Raw genomic sequence first — 19619 nt, 5'->3', positions numbered from 1 at the left:
TCTTTCAAGATCTTTCATCTCAAATTATTCCTTTAAATAATTTATTCTTTTGAAAGCTCTTCAGGAGTTCCAATGATACTTAGATCGTCAACATAAACTGCAATTATAACAAAATCATTTATATATCTTTTCATGAAAATACATGGACTCGTATCATTCTTATATCCATGTTTCATAAATATTCACTTAAACGATTATAGCATATGCGTCCATATTGCTTTAATCGATATAAAGATTTATTCAATTTAACTGAATAATGTTCTCGAGAACCTAAATTACATGCTTCAGGCATATCTTAAATATTTCAGAGATTTTCATATAAATATCATTATCAAGCAAGCCATTTTAAATAGGCTGTAACAATATCCATTAGGTGCAAATTAAGTCATTCATGGACTGCCAGACTAAAAAAAAAATTGTTGCATCCACCACAGGTGAGTATATTTCAAAATTTCACCTTTCTCATTTTATTTTCTCATAAATATTCATTTATATCCTACTGGTTTTATACCTTGAGGTACAAGGACTACAGGTCCAAAAACTTTTCACTTTTCAAGAGAGTTTAACTCTACCTCAATTGCACCTTTCTATTTTGGCCATTCATTTCTTTGTCGACATTCTTTAATAGACTTCGGGTCATGATCCTCAGTATTTATTATATTTAGCGCTATATTATATACAAAAAAAATATCATTGATATCAATTTTATCTCGGTTCCATCTTCTTCCATTCATGATATAATTTATTGAGATCTCTTTATTTTCATGAATTTCAAATACCTGAGTTTCTGCTGGAACTCCAATATTAGTTATAATTTTATTCTCTTCTGGAGTTTTATCTGAAATTATCATATTCTCGTCTTGACCATTTTCATTCTTTGCTCCTTTTCTTTTTCGAGGATTTTTATATTTTTTTTAATCTTTGGAACCGATGCTTTTTCACGCTTCATGCGTGTTATAAGTAGTCTGTCCAACAGGGACACCGACTTTAATTGGAGCATTAGCAGCTGGTACATGTGATTTGGTCACTTTCTTTGAGTCTGTGAATATGTCTGGCAATTGATTCACTAACCTTTGCAAATGAATTATCTTTTGAACATTTAGTTCACATTCTTTAGTACGAGGATCAAAATAAGACAATGATAATTCATACTTGATATCTCCATATTATATCTAAATTACGGCCCTGATTTACACTGAAACCTGTGCTTTAAAGCCTATAAATGTGGACTTTTTACTTATATTTCGATGAAATGTGGTACTGCTATGCTTTGTTTGGTATTTTGCAGGAAAAAGGGCGAAAAGCTGGATCTGACTACTTTTCATACGGCCCGTATGACATTTTGTACGGCCCGTACAAGATCTGCCCAACCACAGAGAAGGTTCCACAACAGAGGCACAAAGTCTCCAAGACAAAGCACAGGCATACGGCCCATACGGGGTCCCCTACGGCCCGTAGGACGCAAATTCGGAAAATCCAGCTGGAATCTGAAATGAGCATAATTTAAGGGGGCCGAAAAGGAAGCCTCTGGGGACGGGATCTGGGTCATTAAAGGAGATATTCCACACCAGAAAAAGGGGGATTAGGTCATGGAATAAATAGAATCCTTCTTGGAGAGATCAGGGGGCATGAGAGAGAGATCATTTCCTCATCGTGGGGGGGTCAACCTAGGGTTTGGGAGCGATGGCTCGGCTTGGAGAGCAAGTAGAGAGGAGGAAAGCAAGTAGAGAGGATTTATAACCTTGATTTTTACTTGACCTTGAATAGAATTTGTGATTTTGAACTTAATTGCTTGAGATTGCAAATTTGTCAAGATGTTTTACGAGGTTATGAAAAATAGAGTCTTGCATAATTGGACTTTATTGTCTGAAAATGCATAAAGTATAAACCTCATGTTTATTTTTCAAAAATTTGTGTGATTGTTAAAATTAAGTACTTGTTTGAAAAATTTTGGTAGTGATTTGGATGACTTTGAAAGATTAGAAATAACCTCATGTTTGATCAAAGAATTGCATAGGATGGGATGTTTTGAGACTTTGAGAAAATGAAAAGTTGAATTGTATCGAAAAAACCATTTTGAAATTGAACTGTGCCTTTTAAAATAGGGAATTGGGGATTTTAAATAGTAGAAAGATTGGGATATCCATTGGTATGAAAGAATACCTTGGATGTGTGTATTCATGATATATGCAAATGAAAAGATGGAGAAAATAAGAGTACTGGCAATAAGTCCTACTGGGCGCCTTTGAGCTCGTCTCCCAAAGAAAAAAAGAGTACTGGCACAATCCGACGGGATGCCTTTGAGCTCGAAAAGTTTCAAAAATATTTGCAGTTATCAACACATGAAATCCGCGACTTTCTAACCTAAGCTTGTTTCAAGCTTGGGGGGGCGAAAAAGAAAAAAAATCACCACAAACAAGGGCATAATTTCAATGTAAGAATGAAACATTGATCAATTCAAGTAATTAGTTTTTGCAAATATTAAAGCATCTCAAAATATGAAGTTTGATTAGTCAATTTGTGGGGTGAATCAAAATTTATCAAGGAAGTCCAAGTTGTTATCCGAAAGGATTCTCTAGGTTCTTAACAATAGCAAGCTCATGTAAATTTTCACATTTAGGAATTTATCTGCATTTAGGTAATCCAAAGACCAACCCTATACCCATGTTGGGATTTTTGCTTGAGGACAAGCAAAGTTCAATACTAATGTATTTTTTTCTAGCTGATAGTTTTCTCCCCCTAAGGTTGGAAATTTTTATTCATCAAAATCACAATCGGCAAAATTAGCCATGAATAAATCTCCCATCAATGATTCTAGATATTCTATTATATATGGAGATTCAAATTTAATATAAATTTCCAACTTTATTTGATATCCCAATTTAGTGCGTTGTGGTGGAGCAATTATAACATATACTGCACATTCAAAAATTCTTATATGGAAAATATTAGATATGTGACCAAAAACTAATTATAAGGGGAAACTTTATAATAGCTAGTTGGTATGATGCGAATTAGTTTTGTTGCATGTAAAATATCATATCTTCTTTTTTATATACGAACATCTACAAGATGTTCAACATTAATTCCGATATTGTCTAGACGTACTTTCATAATTGGATAATCATAAAATTATGCTCTTTAATCAAATCAATTGAGCAAGTAATCTCGCAAACGTCAGGTTGCGATTTGAAAATAAACATACATGTGACCATCTTGTTGATGCATCAATTGAAACCATAACATATTCAAATAGTTCACATGTTGAAAATAATGTTCCACAAATATCATCTTGTATACGTTCTAGAAATAAAATTAACACAAAAAAAACTCATCATATTAAAGAATCTTATGGTTCTTTGATGAATGTTCACATTAATTTGCTATTATTTTTCGCATCATTGTTGATCCGGAATGACCCAACCGATCATGTCAAACTATAAATATATTATTATATGTAAACTACTGGTTTACAACATGTGCTTCAATTGTACTAATATATGTGTTGTACAAATCGGAGGATATGCATTTTGTTTTATTCTCTTCAACATTTTTTTCATTAGTTGTCTCAATATGATATCCATTTTGGCGGATATTCTTAAAGCTTAACAAATTGTTTTGAGACTTAGAAGAATATAATGCATCGTTAATATAAATTTATATCCTCCGCATAACAACAATATTGACAATATTGCTCTTCCGGAGCCTTCAATCAAATTATTATTATTATTTTATTAACAACAGTTGCAATTAACAAAAATAAGAAATACCACCATAACAGTGATAACAAGAAATGCAAATAAATAAAAATGACCATAAATATAATTTCATAATAACAAAATTTTTTTTTTTTATTAATTTATTTACTATTATTATCATTAATAAAAAAATCGTAAAAGAATTTTGATCTAATGATTTAATGACCCTTTTAAATATTATTGTGTCTCCCAGCTTGTTTTTATTATATTCTACAACTTTCATATCATGAATTAATTTATACTTGATATAGGAACAAATTAACTTGTTAAAAGTAAATATTCACACGAGACCGATAAAGTTTGGTCAAGGCAATAACTAATACTTAACTTTTATCTTAGCACATACTTGGCTTATACCGAATAATCTTAACATGATAGTTCTAAGTTTCATTTAATGACCTCTTAGGTTAGATTGTTAAATTCTAATGCTTTACTATCATATATGTTTCTCGCTAAAGAATGAACTTAATTCAGTGACTAATATTATTTTGAGTATATAAGATCGAGATCATGACATTAGCAAATAAAAAAAAATTCTCGATTTATAAATATATATATATTTAGTGATGCTTATAAAGCAATATGATGTTTCAGCGTAGTATGTTGACGTACAACCGGTACGTGACCAATGATAACATGAATTCTTTTTTTTTTTTATTCTTTCTATTTTTCTTTTTCTCATTATTTTCTTCATTATCTTTCCACTTCCGGTGAAAATGTGTATTATAAGAATAAACATTATGATATTTAACTTAGATCTGGTCCATGTTCACGAGTTTGTCCAAAATTATTATTATTATATATTGCTACATTCACTTCGAGGAATGAAGCACAATTAAGATAATATTTTATTTAACAACTCATTATTTTATTCAGCCATCAAGTGATAATGAATCAACTCGGAATGTTTCTTGAATCTTCTTCGGGAAGATTACATCATTTAAAAAAAATCCACATCATATAAACCTTATTGAAATCTTCTTCAAGAAGATATATTGAAATATTCTCATATTAAATTTTGTGAGTCACATAAATCTTCTTCTGGAAAATTACTTGAAACATTTTTCATTTTTTCTGAAATCTTCTTCCGGAAGAATAAATTATTGAAAAACAAAATTAATATAAACATGATAAAATTTTTGCAAATCATATAAAATTTCTTGAAATCTTCTTCAAGAAGACCTTAATATCTTTTAAAATCTTCTTCAAGAAGATTAAGTTGTTGAACATAAAATATTGCACAAAAAAATATGAATCAGATCTAAATTACACATTATAAAATTTATAATCAACAGATGGCTTCAGGCCATTTTATTAACTTCGATGGTTTAATTTGAATCATTGCATAATTTGCTAAAAGGCAACATAAGGATATCATGTAACAGTGACAAAGGTCATTCAAGTACCAATAAAAATAGGAGAGACTAATTATTATTATTTCTTTTTTACGGTTAAGACACTAAATATTTTAACAACCCGACTATTTACTTAGATTTTCTTGAAATCTTCTTCCAGATGATTAAATATACAAAAAATCATAACTTATTCCATTTAGCAATTATTTATTATAAGAATTATTTATTTAAATGGAATTAAAATAAGAGATATCAAAGTTACCTCGAATCTTCAACTAGTAGAGCTTTCGTGCTGATAACGTGTTATAAAATAAAGTAAAAGAATAATAAAAAAGATATTGAGAATGTATAAAGATGGCTATGCTTTATTTATATGTTTTTGTTATATCAAATACATTCATATAAAGCCTCTATTTATAGGCTAGAAAATGTAAATTACAAGTCATATAATATTAACTCTATTGATAAATGTAGGGAGAGAAACATACTTCTTTAAAGAGAAGTTTTCAAGTAATTGTTCAAGAGAGTTGCAATATAGACATCCATAAATACTTAATTCATAACAAAAAGAACTTATAAGAGTCTAAAAAATGTTTAATCTTCTCTCCTCTCCTCTCCCCTCGCCGAACACTCAACAGTTGTTTGGCAACAATAAATTAAGATCATTTTCTTTGGCCTTTTTTTTATCCAAATCTTAATTTAATTTAATTTAATTTTATTTTCACTCACGGATTAAGACAATTGAATATCAATTCCTTAGCACTCTTTAAACTCTTAATCATTCACTCTTAATTATTTATTTTTAAAAATTTTCACTTGCGAATTAAGATAACTGAATATCAATTCTTTAACACTCTTTCGATTCTTAATCATTCGCTCTTAATCAATTCTGAGCAACCCTATGGTCTGTTACACTTAATGCACCTCTAATTGAACAAAAACTGAAATTAAATTGCAATCGAAAGTAAATAGATGAGTTTAGAGAAATTTGACACGCGAGATGTTAACGGAGTTCGGCAAAACAAAGGCCTACGTCTCCGGGGCTTCGCAACCTTGAGTGGTGCGCCTTTCTATTACCCAATATGAAAGAATTACAACTTGTGAACCGTTGAGCCCTTACACACCAAGCGGGAAGTCAAACGGCCAACTCAAAGAGATGAGAACAAGGTCTTTTAGTTCAAGCTACTCAAGAGAAACACTCAATAGATCACTCTAATCTAATCTAATTTGAGATTAGTGAAGTGTGTTTGAGGGATTTTGAAGTTTTAAGCTCTCACAACAATGGAGTAGGCTAAGCTCTCAGAAAATTGCTTTTTAGAAGATTAGGGTTGGCTGAGATGATTTGGGAAGAAAGCCCAATGACCTATTTATAGAGTCAGTTCAAAAATGAGCTGTTTGACATAAAACGTTACCAACGTTTTAGTTCAAAGTGTAATTTTTAGGTTTAAATTTTCTGACAGCTCAGCAAAACGTTATAACGTTTGTAAAACGTTATGTAACGTTTTAGCTTGTAAAAACTTGATCAAAATAGATGTTCTTTGAAGCTTAAATTTAATTAAAACATTACAACGTTTTGTATAAACGTTGCAACATTTAAATTTGAATTTTAATCTTTGGTACAGTTGTACTTAACATTCTGACATCCATAAAACGTTACAACGTTTCAAGTTGTTACTGTACAGCTGTGCTTCAGTAGTTCTGTAACTATTAAAACGTTACAACGTTTAGATAACGTTATGACGTTTTTAAATCGTCACAACGTTATAACGTTATAACTAGTTTCTGATTTTGATCAGCTTGTTTCTTGTGACAAGTATAAAACGTTACAATGTTTTAAAAACGTTACCAACGTTTTATCCCTATTTAGACAGCCTCACACATACTTTACCAAATTTCTGATTTTACAATTTATATTCTTGATAAGTGTCTTCATGTCTTCTTCAGTCCAAGTATTCCATAATGCAATTTCATTCAACTTGAACCTACATATCTTTCAAAAAATAGAACACATCGTAAAATTCAATAATTGTATGTTTTTGCAAATTAGTCAAATAGACGAAAAAGATTATTGCTCAACCAACATGGTCTACGCGAAATAAAACTCGTACAGTTTCACAAATGCACCACAACCACAGTGTAACCGAGTGCGCATCCTCCGAGATATCTCATATTTAGCGTGACCAACGTGTCCTGTGCCAAATCGGGGATAGCACAGGGCAATATTATTTGAGTTTTGAGATTCGTGCAGAGCGGATTTCCAAAAAATCACGCAAATATATGAGATATCTCATATCCCATGTTACCTGGATACTCCAGATTGAGGTCCGTACCTGTGTTGGTCACGTATCAGATACCAATACACGTCTGATATGGGATACATATCCTATATGCGAGCTGGCGTATCGCCCTACATGGCGTATCCTTACTCAGCATATGCGAGCTGGCATATCCTTACTCAGCATATGCGAGCTGGCGTATCGCCCTACATGGCATATCCTTACTCAACCAATACGGTCGTCGATACTCCGTTGAAAGTTAGCGATACGGCTGGACACACCCGCACCGTGAGCTGCGCCCATAAACCGTGTCTACACTAGTGAAAATGAGTTTTTTTTTTTTTTTTTTTCTGTTGTTGGCGCGAATCGAACATGAAAAGTCCCAATTAAGCAACAAAACCTTCACCACCACACTAAAGTATAATTTGTGATATATACCAGTAACTATTGCATTTAATATATACTTAGATTAAATATTTATTGTTTTGTACAAATTTAATTTTAGTTATAATTATCTAAATACAATATATAAAATAATAAAAAATATTTAAATTTTTTAAATATTATCGTATTATTATATATGTATAATACGATACTCGTCCACATGTCCATGCAAGATGGCTCATGTGTCATCTGAGACGATGCGAATTCAGTGTAACCCACCCTCGTCCATTACCCTGCAGCGCAGTATCCGTGTTAGTTGTGTTACGCATCTTAAATCAAATATTCTCGTGCGTGGGGTAACAAGACAAAATCGAACGGCTAAGGAATCGAAATCAAATATCCGGGAGTTTTTGGGCGGGTCCTACGAATCATATCTAGCTGTACAACTGTTCACAAAGATCTATCCACAGAATATCTGGAAACCTAATTCTCTATCTTCGTTCCCGTTCCAAAGTTCTCCTCTGCCTCTTTCCCCGACAAATTCGAAAAAGACTCCTCTCTTCCTCTGTACTGGTTCTTGTCTAGACTAAGTCAAGAAAGCTCGAAGGACAGCGAAATATAGAGAAGCGGAGGTTAAGGGGATGTCAGATCTGGATAGGCAGATAGAACAACTAAAAAGATGCGAGCCATTGAAGGAATCGGAGGTGAAAGCTCTCTGCATGAAGGCCATGGAGATCCTCGTCGAAGAGAGCAACGTTCAGCGAGTAGATGCACCAGTAACAGTAATTACCCAATTTTGTTCCCTCACTATTAGTTTTGTCTTTCTGCATCCTTTCATTTAGTTTAACTTCTTGCGGATTGCTTGTTTTCATACAAATCTGCGAACTTACTCTGAAATTGGTTAGTGGTGGTTTAAGTAATGGTACGTTTCTGGTCGGTCCTGTAGGCTGTAGCTATATGATTTGATTTCTCCAGCTTTTTTTTTTAATCCGATTTTGGGATTAGTTAAATTTCCAAAGGTAAGGGGGTTATATTATCTATTCAGCAAATTATTTTGAAATTTCTAATTTGATGCATTCTTGCTCATACTGGCACGGTGTTCTACCTGTCTTACCAGTCAGCCGACTCTGCTATACTTGCCCATCAGTTCAACTCTTAATTCCCCAAAAAGCTTTTTAATGAATCTGATGAAAGATTAGGTACAATATCACTGCAACCAATATTAGGTAACGGTTGATTCTTTGTGAGGGGAAAAATCTGACAAACCTAGGCAAATGAAACCAAGGGTACCTGATTTTTGCATGTTTCAGTTGCTACTGGACCTAATTTAATATTCTTTGTTTCGTTTTCCCTGCTTAACTGCTCGAACACGGTGACCATGTTAGTTAGAACTCAATGGTTACTTTAATTTATGATACAGCTGACCAAGTCCATAAGGCTGAAATCAGCACATTGGTCAGAGTTGCAATGTTTTTCTTAGAGCTTTGAAAGAACAGCTTTAAATTACAGTGTTAGATATTTACAGACTTGAATTATAAACAACACGTAACGTTTTTATCAAAACATCAAAAAAGCCTCCGCATCCACAATTAGGCTCTGATTCATCTAATTAAATCTCAAGGGCCCTTCAGTTGCGTAGATAAGCTTCAGTTTAATCTACCGACCTCAGTCGAGGAATGAACACCAGTTGGGCTCTGTACAACACATTCTATCCTCAAAATCAGGCTCCGATTAAGTAGGTTAAGCAATTGGGGCCAAACTGTCCAGTGTAATTGCATTTATCTTCATTTGTGCATGAACCACCAAAAAGAGCAAGCACAGAGTTAAATGATGACAAAATTTTGGTGAAAACAAAAACAGCCCAGGACTTATACTGGCCGAGCTAATACAGCTAAATACTTTTGCATTGAAAAACTTGTGCGATCTAATACGTGCGGAGGGGGGGGGGGATTGTTAGGAAATAAAAGTCACATGCTAATTTATTCGCTCGACCGTTTTCTTTTTCTCAATCATTGGATAAGTCGAAATACACTTGCACAATCATACACAAAACTTAGTTTTCAGGAACTCAAAAGGAATATTATATGTCTGTGCTGTCAGATATGTGGAGATATACATGGCCAGTTCTATGACATGAAGGAATTGTTTAAAGTCGGAGGTGACTGCCCCAAGACCAATTATTTGTTTCTAGGAGATTTTGTTGATCGAGGATTTTATTCTGTCGAGACTTTTTTGCTTCTTTTGGCCTTGAAGGTACATTTTTACATCTCTCTCTATTTTTAATTTTGATATTTGAAACCTCAAGGACTCAATGTTCATGATGTGCCTTACTTTTTAGTCCTCTTATTATCAGCTACAAGCAGCCATCCTGCTCACAATAATATTATTAAGAACTACAGTCGACACATATTTATGTGTATTATGGTGGAAATTAAGAGAAGGTTTTATTGGGCTTTTTGCAACTGGTTCTGGTTATACGGGGTTAAAAAGTTTTCATTCTTTCTGGACATATTTATTTAGACTGGCTTTAAGCTTGCGGTTGGGTTGTAACCAACACACAAAAATGTAGTTCTGTTTAAATGGTTGGTTTTGAAGCCCCAAACCAATTGCTAATGTTTAACCGGTGGTTACAAGTGAGATAGGGTTGGTGATTTTTGTGGAGTCGGTTATTTGTTTTATTTTATTTTGTGGGAGGGGCTGTTTATGTGTAGAAAAATTGAATTTTTTTTGGTTCGACTCTGGCAAAATTATTTTTCAAACACAGAAAGGTACACACGCAGACAATTTCTTTTATGCTGGAAAATTCACTAATGACATGATTGGGCCTAAACATTTATTGTAGGTCCGTTACCCTGATCGAATAACTCTAATTAGGGGAAACCATGAGAGCCGGCAAATCACGCAGGTCATAAATGAAGCCTTTCTACCTTTTTTTGTCATTACTTTTAATTTCTCTAATTTTTGTAATGGAGTGTGGCCATTAACAAAAGATCAAGGCGTGAATATGCCCAAATAGTGGCTAATTCAACTCTGACTGAGATGGCAGCAAAGCAGAATTTGAATTGCATGTGAAACAGGTGTATGGCTTCTACGATGAGTGCCTGCGTAAGTATGGCTCGGTTAATGTCTGGAGATACTGTACTGACATTTTTGACTACCTAAGGTGCTTTTATTCCCTCTCTATTCTCTTTCCCTGGTTTCCTGAACAAAGTTTTCTTACATCTACAGTTGTTTGCTTTGTAGTTTGTCGGCACTTATAGAAAACAAGATTTTCAGCGTGCATGGCGGTCTCTCTCCTGCCATCACAACACTAGACCAGGTAATCCAGAATTGCAAGTTTCCTAATACTAAAGCCACAGATATACAGAATCTCTCTTTTTATTTTATTTTTTGAAATCTTATACAGAATCTCTCTCTCTATCTCTCAATTCTGAAATAAAGAAGCAAAGTGGCATTAATTGTTTCCTATGGAACAGATAAGGACAATAGACAGAAAGCAGGAGGTACCGCATGATGGTGGAATGTGTGACCTGCTATGGTCGGACCCTGAAGACGCTGTGGAGGGGTGGGGGTTGAGTCCACGTGGGGCTGGCTTCCTCTTTGGGGGCAATGTCGTCTCCTCATTTAATCACACTAACAACATCGACTACATCTGCCGTGCCCACCAGCTTGTTATGGAGGGCTACAAGTGGATGTTCAACAACCAGATTGTCACCGTCTGGTCTGCACCCAACTACTGCTATCGGTACTGATATTCTATTCTATTTTCTATTTTTCTTTGCTTGAGGTGGAGAATACCATGTCTATAAATCCTGTAATAATCTCTCTACAGGATGAGAATATCATGGATGCCCTAATGAAGTGACAATAGATATTATAGATGCGCGCGTTTGTATCATTTTACCGTTCAGTGGATCTCATCTATTGGCTACTGCTAAAGATGGTCAAGCTAATATTACTTGAGATATAGAAACACTAAAAGTATTTACACAAGTAGAATTAATTGAACTTTAGAGTTTCCAAGTATGGGTATAAGTCTAGGAGGGGTATTGGTGATAATTTGCTTGTTTCTGGCGCCATCTTATGATGATCCGGTATGTAACAAGAGTATCAGTCGTACTTTTTTTATCTGGTGCTTTGAGGTTTTGCACAACAACTGCTGCTTTTTAGTTATAAAATAGGACATAGATGTGATGTCTATAAGGTACTAGACTTTAGTTTCATTTTTTGGTGGCTTCTTATTTCTTTCTAATGTTGTAGATGTGGTAATGTTGCTGCTATTCTTGAGCTGGATGAGAACCTTAACAAGCAGTTCCGAGTCTTTGAAGCAGCACCACATGTTAGTTGCCTCTCTGCTTTTTTTAGTATAACCTAGTTCTCTCTCACACACTCACATACACTCCCCCCCATCCACCCACCCACCCCCCTTTTGGAGCTGATATCCCTTTTTTTATCAAATCATTTAGGAAACAAGAGGTGTTCCTGCAAAGAAGCCAGCACCTGATTACTTCCTTTAAATTGCAAAGAGAAGGACATCAACAGAGCAAAGAGAAAAACAGCATTCTCCTTCTGGGTCTGGGGTTGGTGGTTTGATTTTTGTTAAAATTAGTGTTGTTGTATGTTTTTAGCATGTTCTTTCTCTCTTCAAAGGTGTTTGAGCACTCAAGGGAGAGATGCGTGTGAGTTGGAAGCAAAAATTTTTTTGCCGTACAGATGTGTTTAGGGTTTTTCTGTTACATTAGTAGTGCACATTGTTGTTGGAAAAAGAGAGAAATAGCATTATTGGGTATTCAGTATTTGGACTGCGTAAATTTTAGTTCCAGGCTGTTCATATTTACCATTGAACAGGGAATACCTGCTGTTATTTTCCGAGGATGGTTGCTTTTTGGGTTATTACTCTGGTACAAAATCTTATCAGCTCTGTATCAACAAAGCTGTGCACCTATACCACAATTTTTTCAAAGGGAAAACTTGTGGGCTCAAGGTAATGAAAGCACAACTGCAATTGACACCAGTTTCTTGGCATGTCCAAGGATGGGACTCGTTTCTTGCACATGAGAATGCTCCCATTCTCCTTCGGTGCATGCCTTTGGGACACCGTGCTGTATTGTTAAACAGGGACAATATATATATGTATTTTTGAGTGAGTCTATGGTACTATGCATATTACGATTTGTTACCGTGTTACGGCTCTATATTCGAGTTTTCAAATTCTGACGGTCGATCTGAACCGTTCATCTTGTTCTCCATATTAATGTGTTTGGAGACCAAATTTTATATTTTTTGAAATTTTTTTTACTATTTTTTTAGATTTATTGAAAATCATTGTTTTGGATGGTCCAGAATTTTCAGATCAAGTGATTTTCTATATATCTAAAAAAAATAGTAAATTTTTTTCAAAAAATGTAAAATTTGGTCTCCAAACACATTAATATGGAGAACAAGATGAACGGTTCGGATCGACCGTTAGGATTTGAAAACTCGAATATAGAGCCGTAGCACGGTAACAACCCGTGATATGCATTGTACCATAGACTCACTCTATATTTTTTATTGGAAACAGGACAATTTTTTTGTTCTTCGTTTAAGATCGTGTAATTTTAGCTTTTAAGTGCGGAGTGTAGAGTTAGTTATCACTGAATTCAAGCAGGACAAGAAACATCATGGGATGGAGCAAGACTGCAAGAGGATTGAGACACCCCAAAGGCAGTTCAAAGGTTACAATAGCAAATCTATCAGGAAAAATTGAAATGATGAGTTACCGGGGGTTATAACCCCGTCTTATTTTAAAAGAAAAAAGAAAAAGAAAAATGTTGAGAAATTGCTGAGTGAGTATGAAGAAGTCGAAGAGAGACAAGATCGGACTGCCATTCATTTCATTTCCCTTGTCAAATTCGATCAGGGATTTTCATTGACATCATTGTAGTAGAATTGCAGCAACCACAGAGATGACTAGACCCGTTTGAAAAATAAATTCAGGGACTGAAATAGACTGAGTCTATTATTGTTTTTAAACTGTGCTGAAGTTGAAGAAGATTTGGGCTTATTGGGCTCAAAAGGGAATAAATTATTTTTCAGAAAGGGGCAAACAAAGAACTGGGTCTATTTTTTCTGTTGAATTTCAAAATCCAGAGGCACAGTTACCCACTGGGTTAATATGGATCCGCCCCTGTTTGTACATCCATCTCTATATACATACTCTGAAGCATTGTTGCCTGGTCATGGAGAGCTCATAGTAACTACAAATCAACAGCATGATCACATTTCTCAACTTGTATAGGAAGGGAATCTTATGAGAAATAAATCTGTTGTGATTCCGAAGAATCACATGAATTATAGGACTCTAAATCTCAATCCACCCATTCATCTATTTGATATTTGTACATCTGAACTATCTGTTTTTTAGATTCGTGCATGAAGAGAAATGAATGGTTGAATTGGGAATTGTAGGATACTGTGATTCTTTGAAATCACAGCAGATTTATTTCCAATTTTATGGACAACAAGCAACTGCCTCTTGTTTTCTTTAGCGTGTTTTTAATTTACATTCCGTGCTTTTATCTCTTTTTTTTGCTTTTGTTTTGTAAAAAAAAATTATTGATATTGTAATTTAAGCTTATGAGTAGTTATTTAAACAAAAAGTTATCATAATTTAGTCCCCATGTTACAGTTTCTTGCATGTGCCTGAACTTGATATTTTAGAGTTTTTAAAGAAAAAGGAACCCATTTAGTATTTTGGACAAGGAATTAACCAACAAAAAACACTTGCAAAATGAAAAATATTTCACTAATCCTAAGTATAGTAAATATCCGATCGTATCCTCACTGTAAATAAACCGAGTTTGAGGGAGTTACATATAAGTATAACTCATGTTCAGCTCATTAAGTTAACGAGCGAGTCAACTTGAGTTTGAATGACAATAACGAGTTGTAAATATAACTCAAGTTCAACTATTGCTAACTTGAATTGACTCACAACTCACTTATAATTCGTTTATATTGTCAATTTGTCATTTATGGTTGTAATTGATATAATTATCTATGCACCATAAATTTGAATAAACAATTCAAGCAAGTGATAATAAATGGCCTAAAATAAAGGGTTTGGGATCTATTGTGGCAAATTTTTGTATAATTCGAGTTGTTAATAAGCAAATTGTAACTAGCTCGAATTGTTATTAATTAAATGTAACTAACTCGAATTTGTTTAAATCTGAATTATTAATTAAATGAGTCAGCCAATTCAAATTAAAACCAACTCGAATTATAAATAAGTAAATTAAGGAAAATAATTAGCAAGCAAGTCACGAATTCATAAATTTTTTTGCAGCCCTATTCTCGATGGTTTCTTCAAAAGTTTATCGAATTTTATTTATTTTTCTCTTGTTCATAAAAAAATCAATGCAAAAACATAAGATTTTTTTAGCTCCGGCACCGGTAGATTGGTAGTTAATTTTTTTTCTTAAATAATTAAGAAATTATTATTCTTAGATATCTTTTGCAGAATTATCCCGTATAATTACGGCTAATGGTAGTGGCAGAAGGAAACAAGCAAATGTGATACATCATACATCCATTCGGCAGGGCTTCAGATGAAATTTGGGATTTTCCGAGGGGTACCAAAGCAATATTATCTTATATTTGGGATTATTGTATGGACCACCGTGAATGTCCGTGTTCCGTGATAGTCGAGAAGAGCCGGTACCGGACCAAAATCAAACAAAATTATTATTTTCTCTCGCGTATCTGGCTGTCGAATTAAACAAACAAAATTCAAGACCCTGCTCCGAGTTGCCTCCTTAGTCCTCTCCTCTCTCGGTGTCTTGCTGCCACCGGTTTTGCTTGAAAGATGGAGGGAGTGGGAGCGCGGCTGGGGCGATCTTCGACTCGGTACGGCCCGACCGCCACCTTCTCCGGTCCGGTTCGCAAGTGGAAGAAAATATGGGTCCCTCTCTCGAATCCATCCAGTAACACCACTTCCAGTAACGCCTCCAGTGGCACCAACAACACCCGATCCAGTCTCTACCTTTACAAGTGGGCTCCACTCAACAATGCCTCTTCCGCCGCTAACGGTGAGACTCAGGAGCCGCCAAAGAAGAAGTACCGATACGTCCCAGTAAGTCTCTCTCTCTCTCTCATTTTTCTATGTTGTGTTGATGGACTTGCTGATGCTTCCGGGGTATTGAAGCATCCAGTAGCTTTCATTATTTCTGGTATTCTAATTTTTACATCGATGCATATGCCGCACAATTCCTTAAGCTAGGATTCAAAATTTTACTTGTAAGTCCTTCAAAAGATCTAAACCATCGCCATGAATGCCTCCAAAGTCGGATTATTGTTGATGGCTGTACAAAACTGAGACTGAATTAAAGAATGCTTGCACAATTGAGGTTGTAGACTTGTAGGTCAAAGTTTGATCAATTTTGAGTCTTGCTTGCACAATTGAGATTTAAATGAGGAATAATTGGGGGCAATATGCGCTAACTTTACAACATTGCTGGGGACTTCTAACTTACTGGTGTTGTTTTGGTGAGGCCAGTACTGGCTGGCAGAGACCAATAAATTCATATTAAATCATAATTTTGCATAGGTTGATGTGGTAGAAGACCAGAAGCAAGAAAATGATGCAAAATCCGAAGATGAAAATAATAATAATACAACTGATGGTGATGATAATGCTAACTCAAATGATGCCTTAATGGAGGAAGCTCAGGTAGGTCACTTCTCTGTGTAGATTTTCTGTTTTAGGATCTATTTTTTCTCATGTTCCCGATATTTTTGAACATCTTGTATGAGTTAACCTTTCTATGTGATAGTTTTCAAACAATGATCAAACCTTCCTTCCTTTTGCACCTGCTTGTATTTTTAGGACTAGGGGCTATTATTATTTGAAAAGGGTATTTGGCATTAGTGTTTCAAGTTCAACACAGAATTTTTTTTATCTTTTGAATCGCAAAATTAGTAGTATTTTTTCAGAGACTTGACTCAAAGTTGATGAATTTGTGCTCTTTGTTTGAATATCCCCAAATTGTGAACTGTTGGCAGTACTCGGTGTCATAAATTTGGGACTACTGATACTGTGAACAATCTGATTTTGTCAATGCCAGTTGATCCCAATTTCTGTCAGTTGGACCTAAGAGCTCTTTTTAGTGATCTCTCTCTTCTCTAAATTTGTGGTCCAATTTGCTGATGACATCACTATTTTGTTTAACGAGAGATATGAAGTTGGATAGTAACGTTGAAACTGAGAATTTATTGTTGTCCTGTTTCAGGTTACAGATAAAGCAAGGGCAACTGAGAAAGGTGGAAATGGCACCGATCTAAATTTGAACTTGGGTCTCAATGATGGGGACAATGATGAGGAGAATGACGGTGACTTAAATATGAACTAGCCTGAAATCACGCAATATTTTATTTTCATTTCCTTGAGATGACCATGTGATCTTTTCTTTTCTTTTTTATTTAGGGGTGATTTGTAGACATATTCTTAGTGATTTATCCGTGTAACTTCATTTACTAGCAATTATTTGCAAACAAATTAGTTGTTCATGGGAGTGTTAATTCTTGATCTCTTTACACCAGTACGCACACCTGGGCTAATGTAAGGCCCAAGGCTAAAAAAGATTATTTTTATATATAATAAATCTGATTTGGATTTTCTTTGAACTTACTTTCAAGAGACACACAACTGGAATTAACTGGAACTTGAAGTTTTTAGTTCAGAACAGAAAAAATATTTGAAGTATCAGCAGTACCAGGATACGGTTGGCAGCATCCAGAGTTACTGGTACAATGCCAATTCAAATTATCTAGCCTTATTTCAATTTTTGGGACTTCTAAATCATGCTCAAATTAAAGATTTTGATCAATTATTCTCAGCTGAGAAATAGTGGCTTCTATTACCCAACTAGTAAGTTCACCGCAGTTTCACCACTAGTACAGAAGCAGCCAAAAAATAATTATAATTAATCTATGGTACCAAAAACCAGTACCTCATTCTTCGGTACAAAATGGTATTTGAAAAAGAGGTTTACATCAGAGTTGTTTCTATGTCACCTCAACACCATCTAAAAGGGTTTTAAGAAGCGGCACTGCAGCTGGTGAATTGCCAGAGGTATGGATGTTTTGAAAAAAAAAAAAAAATTGACAGCAGCTCTGGAGAGTATCAGCCACATCTAACAAGCTCTTTGTAAAACCCTATATACCCAATAGATAACAGGAATGTAAATCATTGATGCTATAGGTCTAGTTTTCCAATCTTTTCTAAAAAAAACAGGTTACGAAAGGAGACTTTTTGTGAAAAAAAGAAACTCAAATTGTTAAGTTAGCTAGATATTCTTCAGCTATCTTTATCTACAGATGTAGTAACACGGAATCAAATTTATTTAACTAACAATTAACTGGCATCAATAGCCAACTGTCACACCCCAAATCCCCGGGGTTTGACAACCTGCCGCGTGTATCTATCAAGCGTCACATATACACGTAAGGCAGTGGATCTTTTGTATGCATTACCAATATCCTCATTTGCTGCATCCGTAGAATAAACCTGAAAATAATCGGGAGGGTGGGGGTGAGAATAAATTCTCAGTGCGAAATTTGCCACAGTTTAGATTATTGGACTTGCAATCAAACTCTATATTCAAAAATGAAACCCAAACAATAACAATGCAAACAGATATATATATATATAATCATAAATAACAGAATGCCAGTGCTCGACAACAATTTATCAACCTGAAACACAGTTCACGGAATTTCCAAGATGAATTTCAAACACAACATATATTTGGCTTAACTCGACTCATTAGGGCTTGTAGCAAATGCAGATGTTCTTTCGAGCTGAACCCTTTATCAAACCCACATCTGTAGGGTTACTGACACCTACAGATGGCCAACCGCTGGACCCTTTATCTGACACCCATCTGCAATCGCTTGGCTTAACAGTTTATTAAGGTCTGGTTCAAATCATATAAAGAAAATCCTCGTTGGAATCATTCCAATAGTCGTAACATTCAATTGACCTTCCAAATGCATTAACACGTAGGAGAATGCCACCGAGCCATAGACGTTACACATGTCACCCACGATTTCCAATCACATCTCATAACATAATCACCCTCCCTCGTCCCAACCGGTACTGAGAATATCGAGGGCCGTTCACCTAAGGCCATTTAGGATCCTGGGAATCCAAGTCAGCATACAGCCCGACTTGGCAAATTCATTGGATCCAAGTGCTTAACTTCGTAAATCCATTCACATACATATCAAATCAAATCGTGGTGACTTTCAATCAAATCAGATCATAATAGATCGACACAACCTACAACCATACCAGCATGCAAATCACTCAAGTCACATCAATTCGAGTTTAATTTGATTGGGCTATGCAAATGCTATACACAATTCAATGATGCAATCAATGATATTCAACATGACAAACAAAAACACAGTTTAATTCCTGAAAATAAAGTATCAAACAAGTCCAAGAATCCCGCACCTTAGTATGACGAGCGTACCGCTTAATTTAAGGATCGAGTGTCTCAAATTACCTCGCGATATCTTGCTCGACTGAGCCTACACCTATATTATACGTTTACTTGGTTTAGTTCGGTTACATTATCAAAACTTAAAATTCCAAAAGCCGTCTTTCAATTCGTCAATTCTTTTATACCTTTCGGCTCATTTATAATCATTTTAGTTTAAGTCCAATTCCAAATTTACATATATGGTCGGCCCTTATATAAACTTTCACCTTATTACACTTTGGCCCATTTGACGTATCAATTATTTTATTCCAATTCAATTTAATTAAAGGCCCATAATTTAGCAAAGGTTTAAGCCTC

The 19619-nt window shown here is 34.8% G+C and overlaps 2 protein-coding genes across 6 annotated transcripts; both read left to right on the top strand.

Annotated features, from left to right (window-relative positions):
• The first annotated feature begins 8225 nt into the window (after window positions 1-8225).
• LOC144565153 (serine/threonine-protein phosphatase PP-X isozyme 2) lies at window positions 8226-12566 on the top strand. 4 transcript variants are annotated; one of them, XM_078314819.1, is made up of 9 exons: window positions 8226-8363; window positions 8401-8555; window positions 9874-10026; window positions 10616-10678; window positions 10851-10936; window positions 11017-11092; window positions 11250-11518; window positions 12034-12112; window positions 12240-12566. In XM_078314819.1, exons 2-9 carry the CDS (start codon window positions 8415-8417, stop codon window positions 12288-12290), a joined length of 918 nt encoding a protein of 305 aa, XP_078170945.1. In that variant the 5' UTR covers window positions 8226-8363; window positions 8401-8414; the 3' UTR covers window positions 12291-12566. The 4 variants fall into 4 exon arrangements, with proteins under 4 accessions (XP_078170945.1, XP_078170944.1, XP_078170947.1 ...); XM_078314818.1 differs by having other exon boundaries at window positions 8241-8555; XM_078314821.1 differs by lacking the exon at window positions 8226-8363 and having other exon boundaries at window positions 8416-8555; window positions 9831-10026.
• Window positions 12567-15493: 2927 nt separating this feature from the next.
• LOC144565680 (uncharacterized) lies at window positions 15494-17341 on the top strand. 2 transcript variants are annotated; one of them, XM_078315500.1, is made up of 3 exons: window positions 15494-15889; window positions 16364-16490; window positions 17053-17341. In XM_078315500.1, exons 1-3 carry the CDS (start codon window positions 15623-15625, stop codon window positions 17163-17165), a joined length of 507 nt encoding a protein of 168 aa, XP_078171626.1. In that variant the 5' UTR covers window positions 15494-15622; the 3' UTR covers window positions 17166-17341. The 2 variants fall into 2 exon arrangements, with proteins under 2 accessions (XP_078171626.1, XP_078171625.1); XM_078315499.1 differs by having other exon boundaries at window positions 15499-15889; window positions 16364-16486; window positions 17046-17341.
• Window positions 17342-19619: the final 2278 nt, after the last annotated feature.

This window comes from Carex rostrata, chromosome 14 (genome assembly GCF_964058835.1).
Source record: "Carex rostrata chromosome 14, lpCarRost1.2, whole genome shotgun sequence".
Classification (NCBI taxonomy): domain Eukaryota; kingdom Viridiplantae; phylum Streptophyta; class Magnoliopsida; order Poales; family Cyperaceae; genus Carex; species Carex rostrata.
The sequence above is the reverse complement of the archived record's forward strand: the minus strand, read 5'-3'. Positions and strand labels throughout refer to the sequence as shown.

Coding starts and splice junctions, on each gene's coding strand:
- LOC144565680 (XM_078315499.1), top strand. CDS start 15,623: ATGGAGGGAGTGGGAGCGCGGCTGGGGCGATCTTCGACTCGGTACGGC. Junction 15,890..16,363: donor AGAAGTACCGATACGTCCCA/GTAAGTCTCTCT, acceptor AATTTTGCATAG/GTTGATGTGGTAGAAGACCA. Junction 16,487..17,045: donor CCTTAATGGAGGAAGCTCAG/GTAGGTCACTTC, acceptor GTCCTGTTTCAG/GTTACAGATAAAGCAAGGGC.
- LOC144565153 (XM_078314819.1), top strand. CDS start 8,415: ATGTCAGATCTGGATAGGCAGATAGAACAACTAAAAAGATGCGAGCCA. Junction 10,679..10,850: donor AGAGCCGGCAAATCACGCAG/GTCATAAATGAA, acceptor CATGTGAAACAG/GTGTATGGCTTCTACGATGA. Junction 11,519..12,033: donor GCACCCAACTACTGCTATCG/GTACTGATATTC, acceptor CTAATGTTGTAG/ATGTGGTAATGTTGCTGCTA.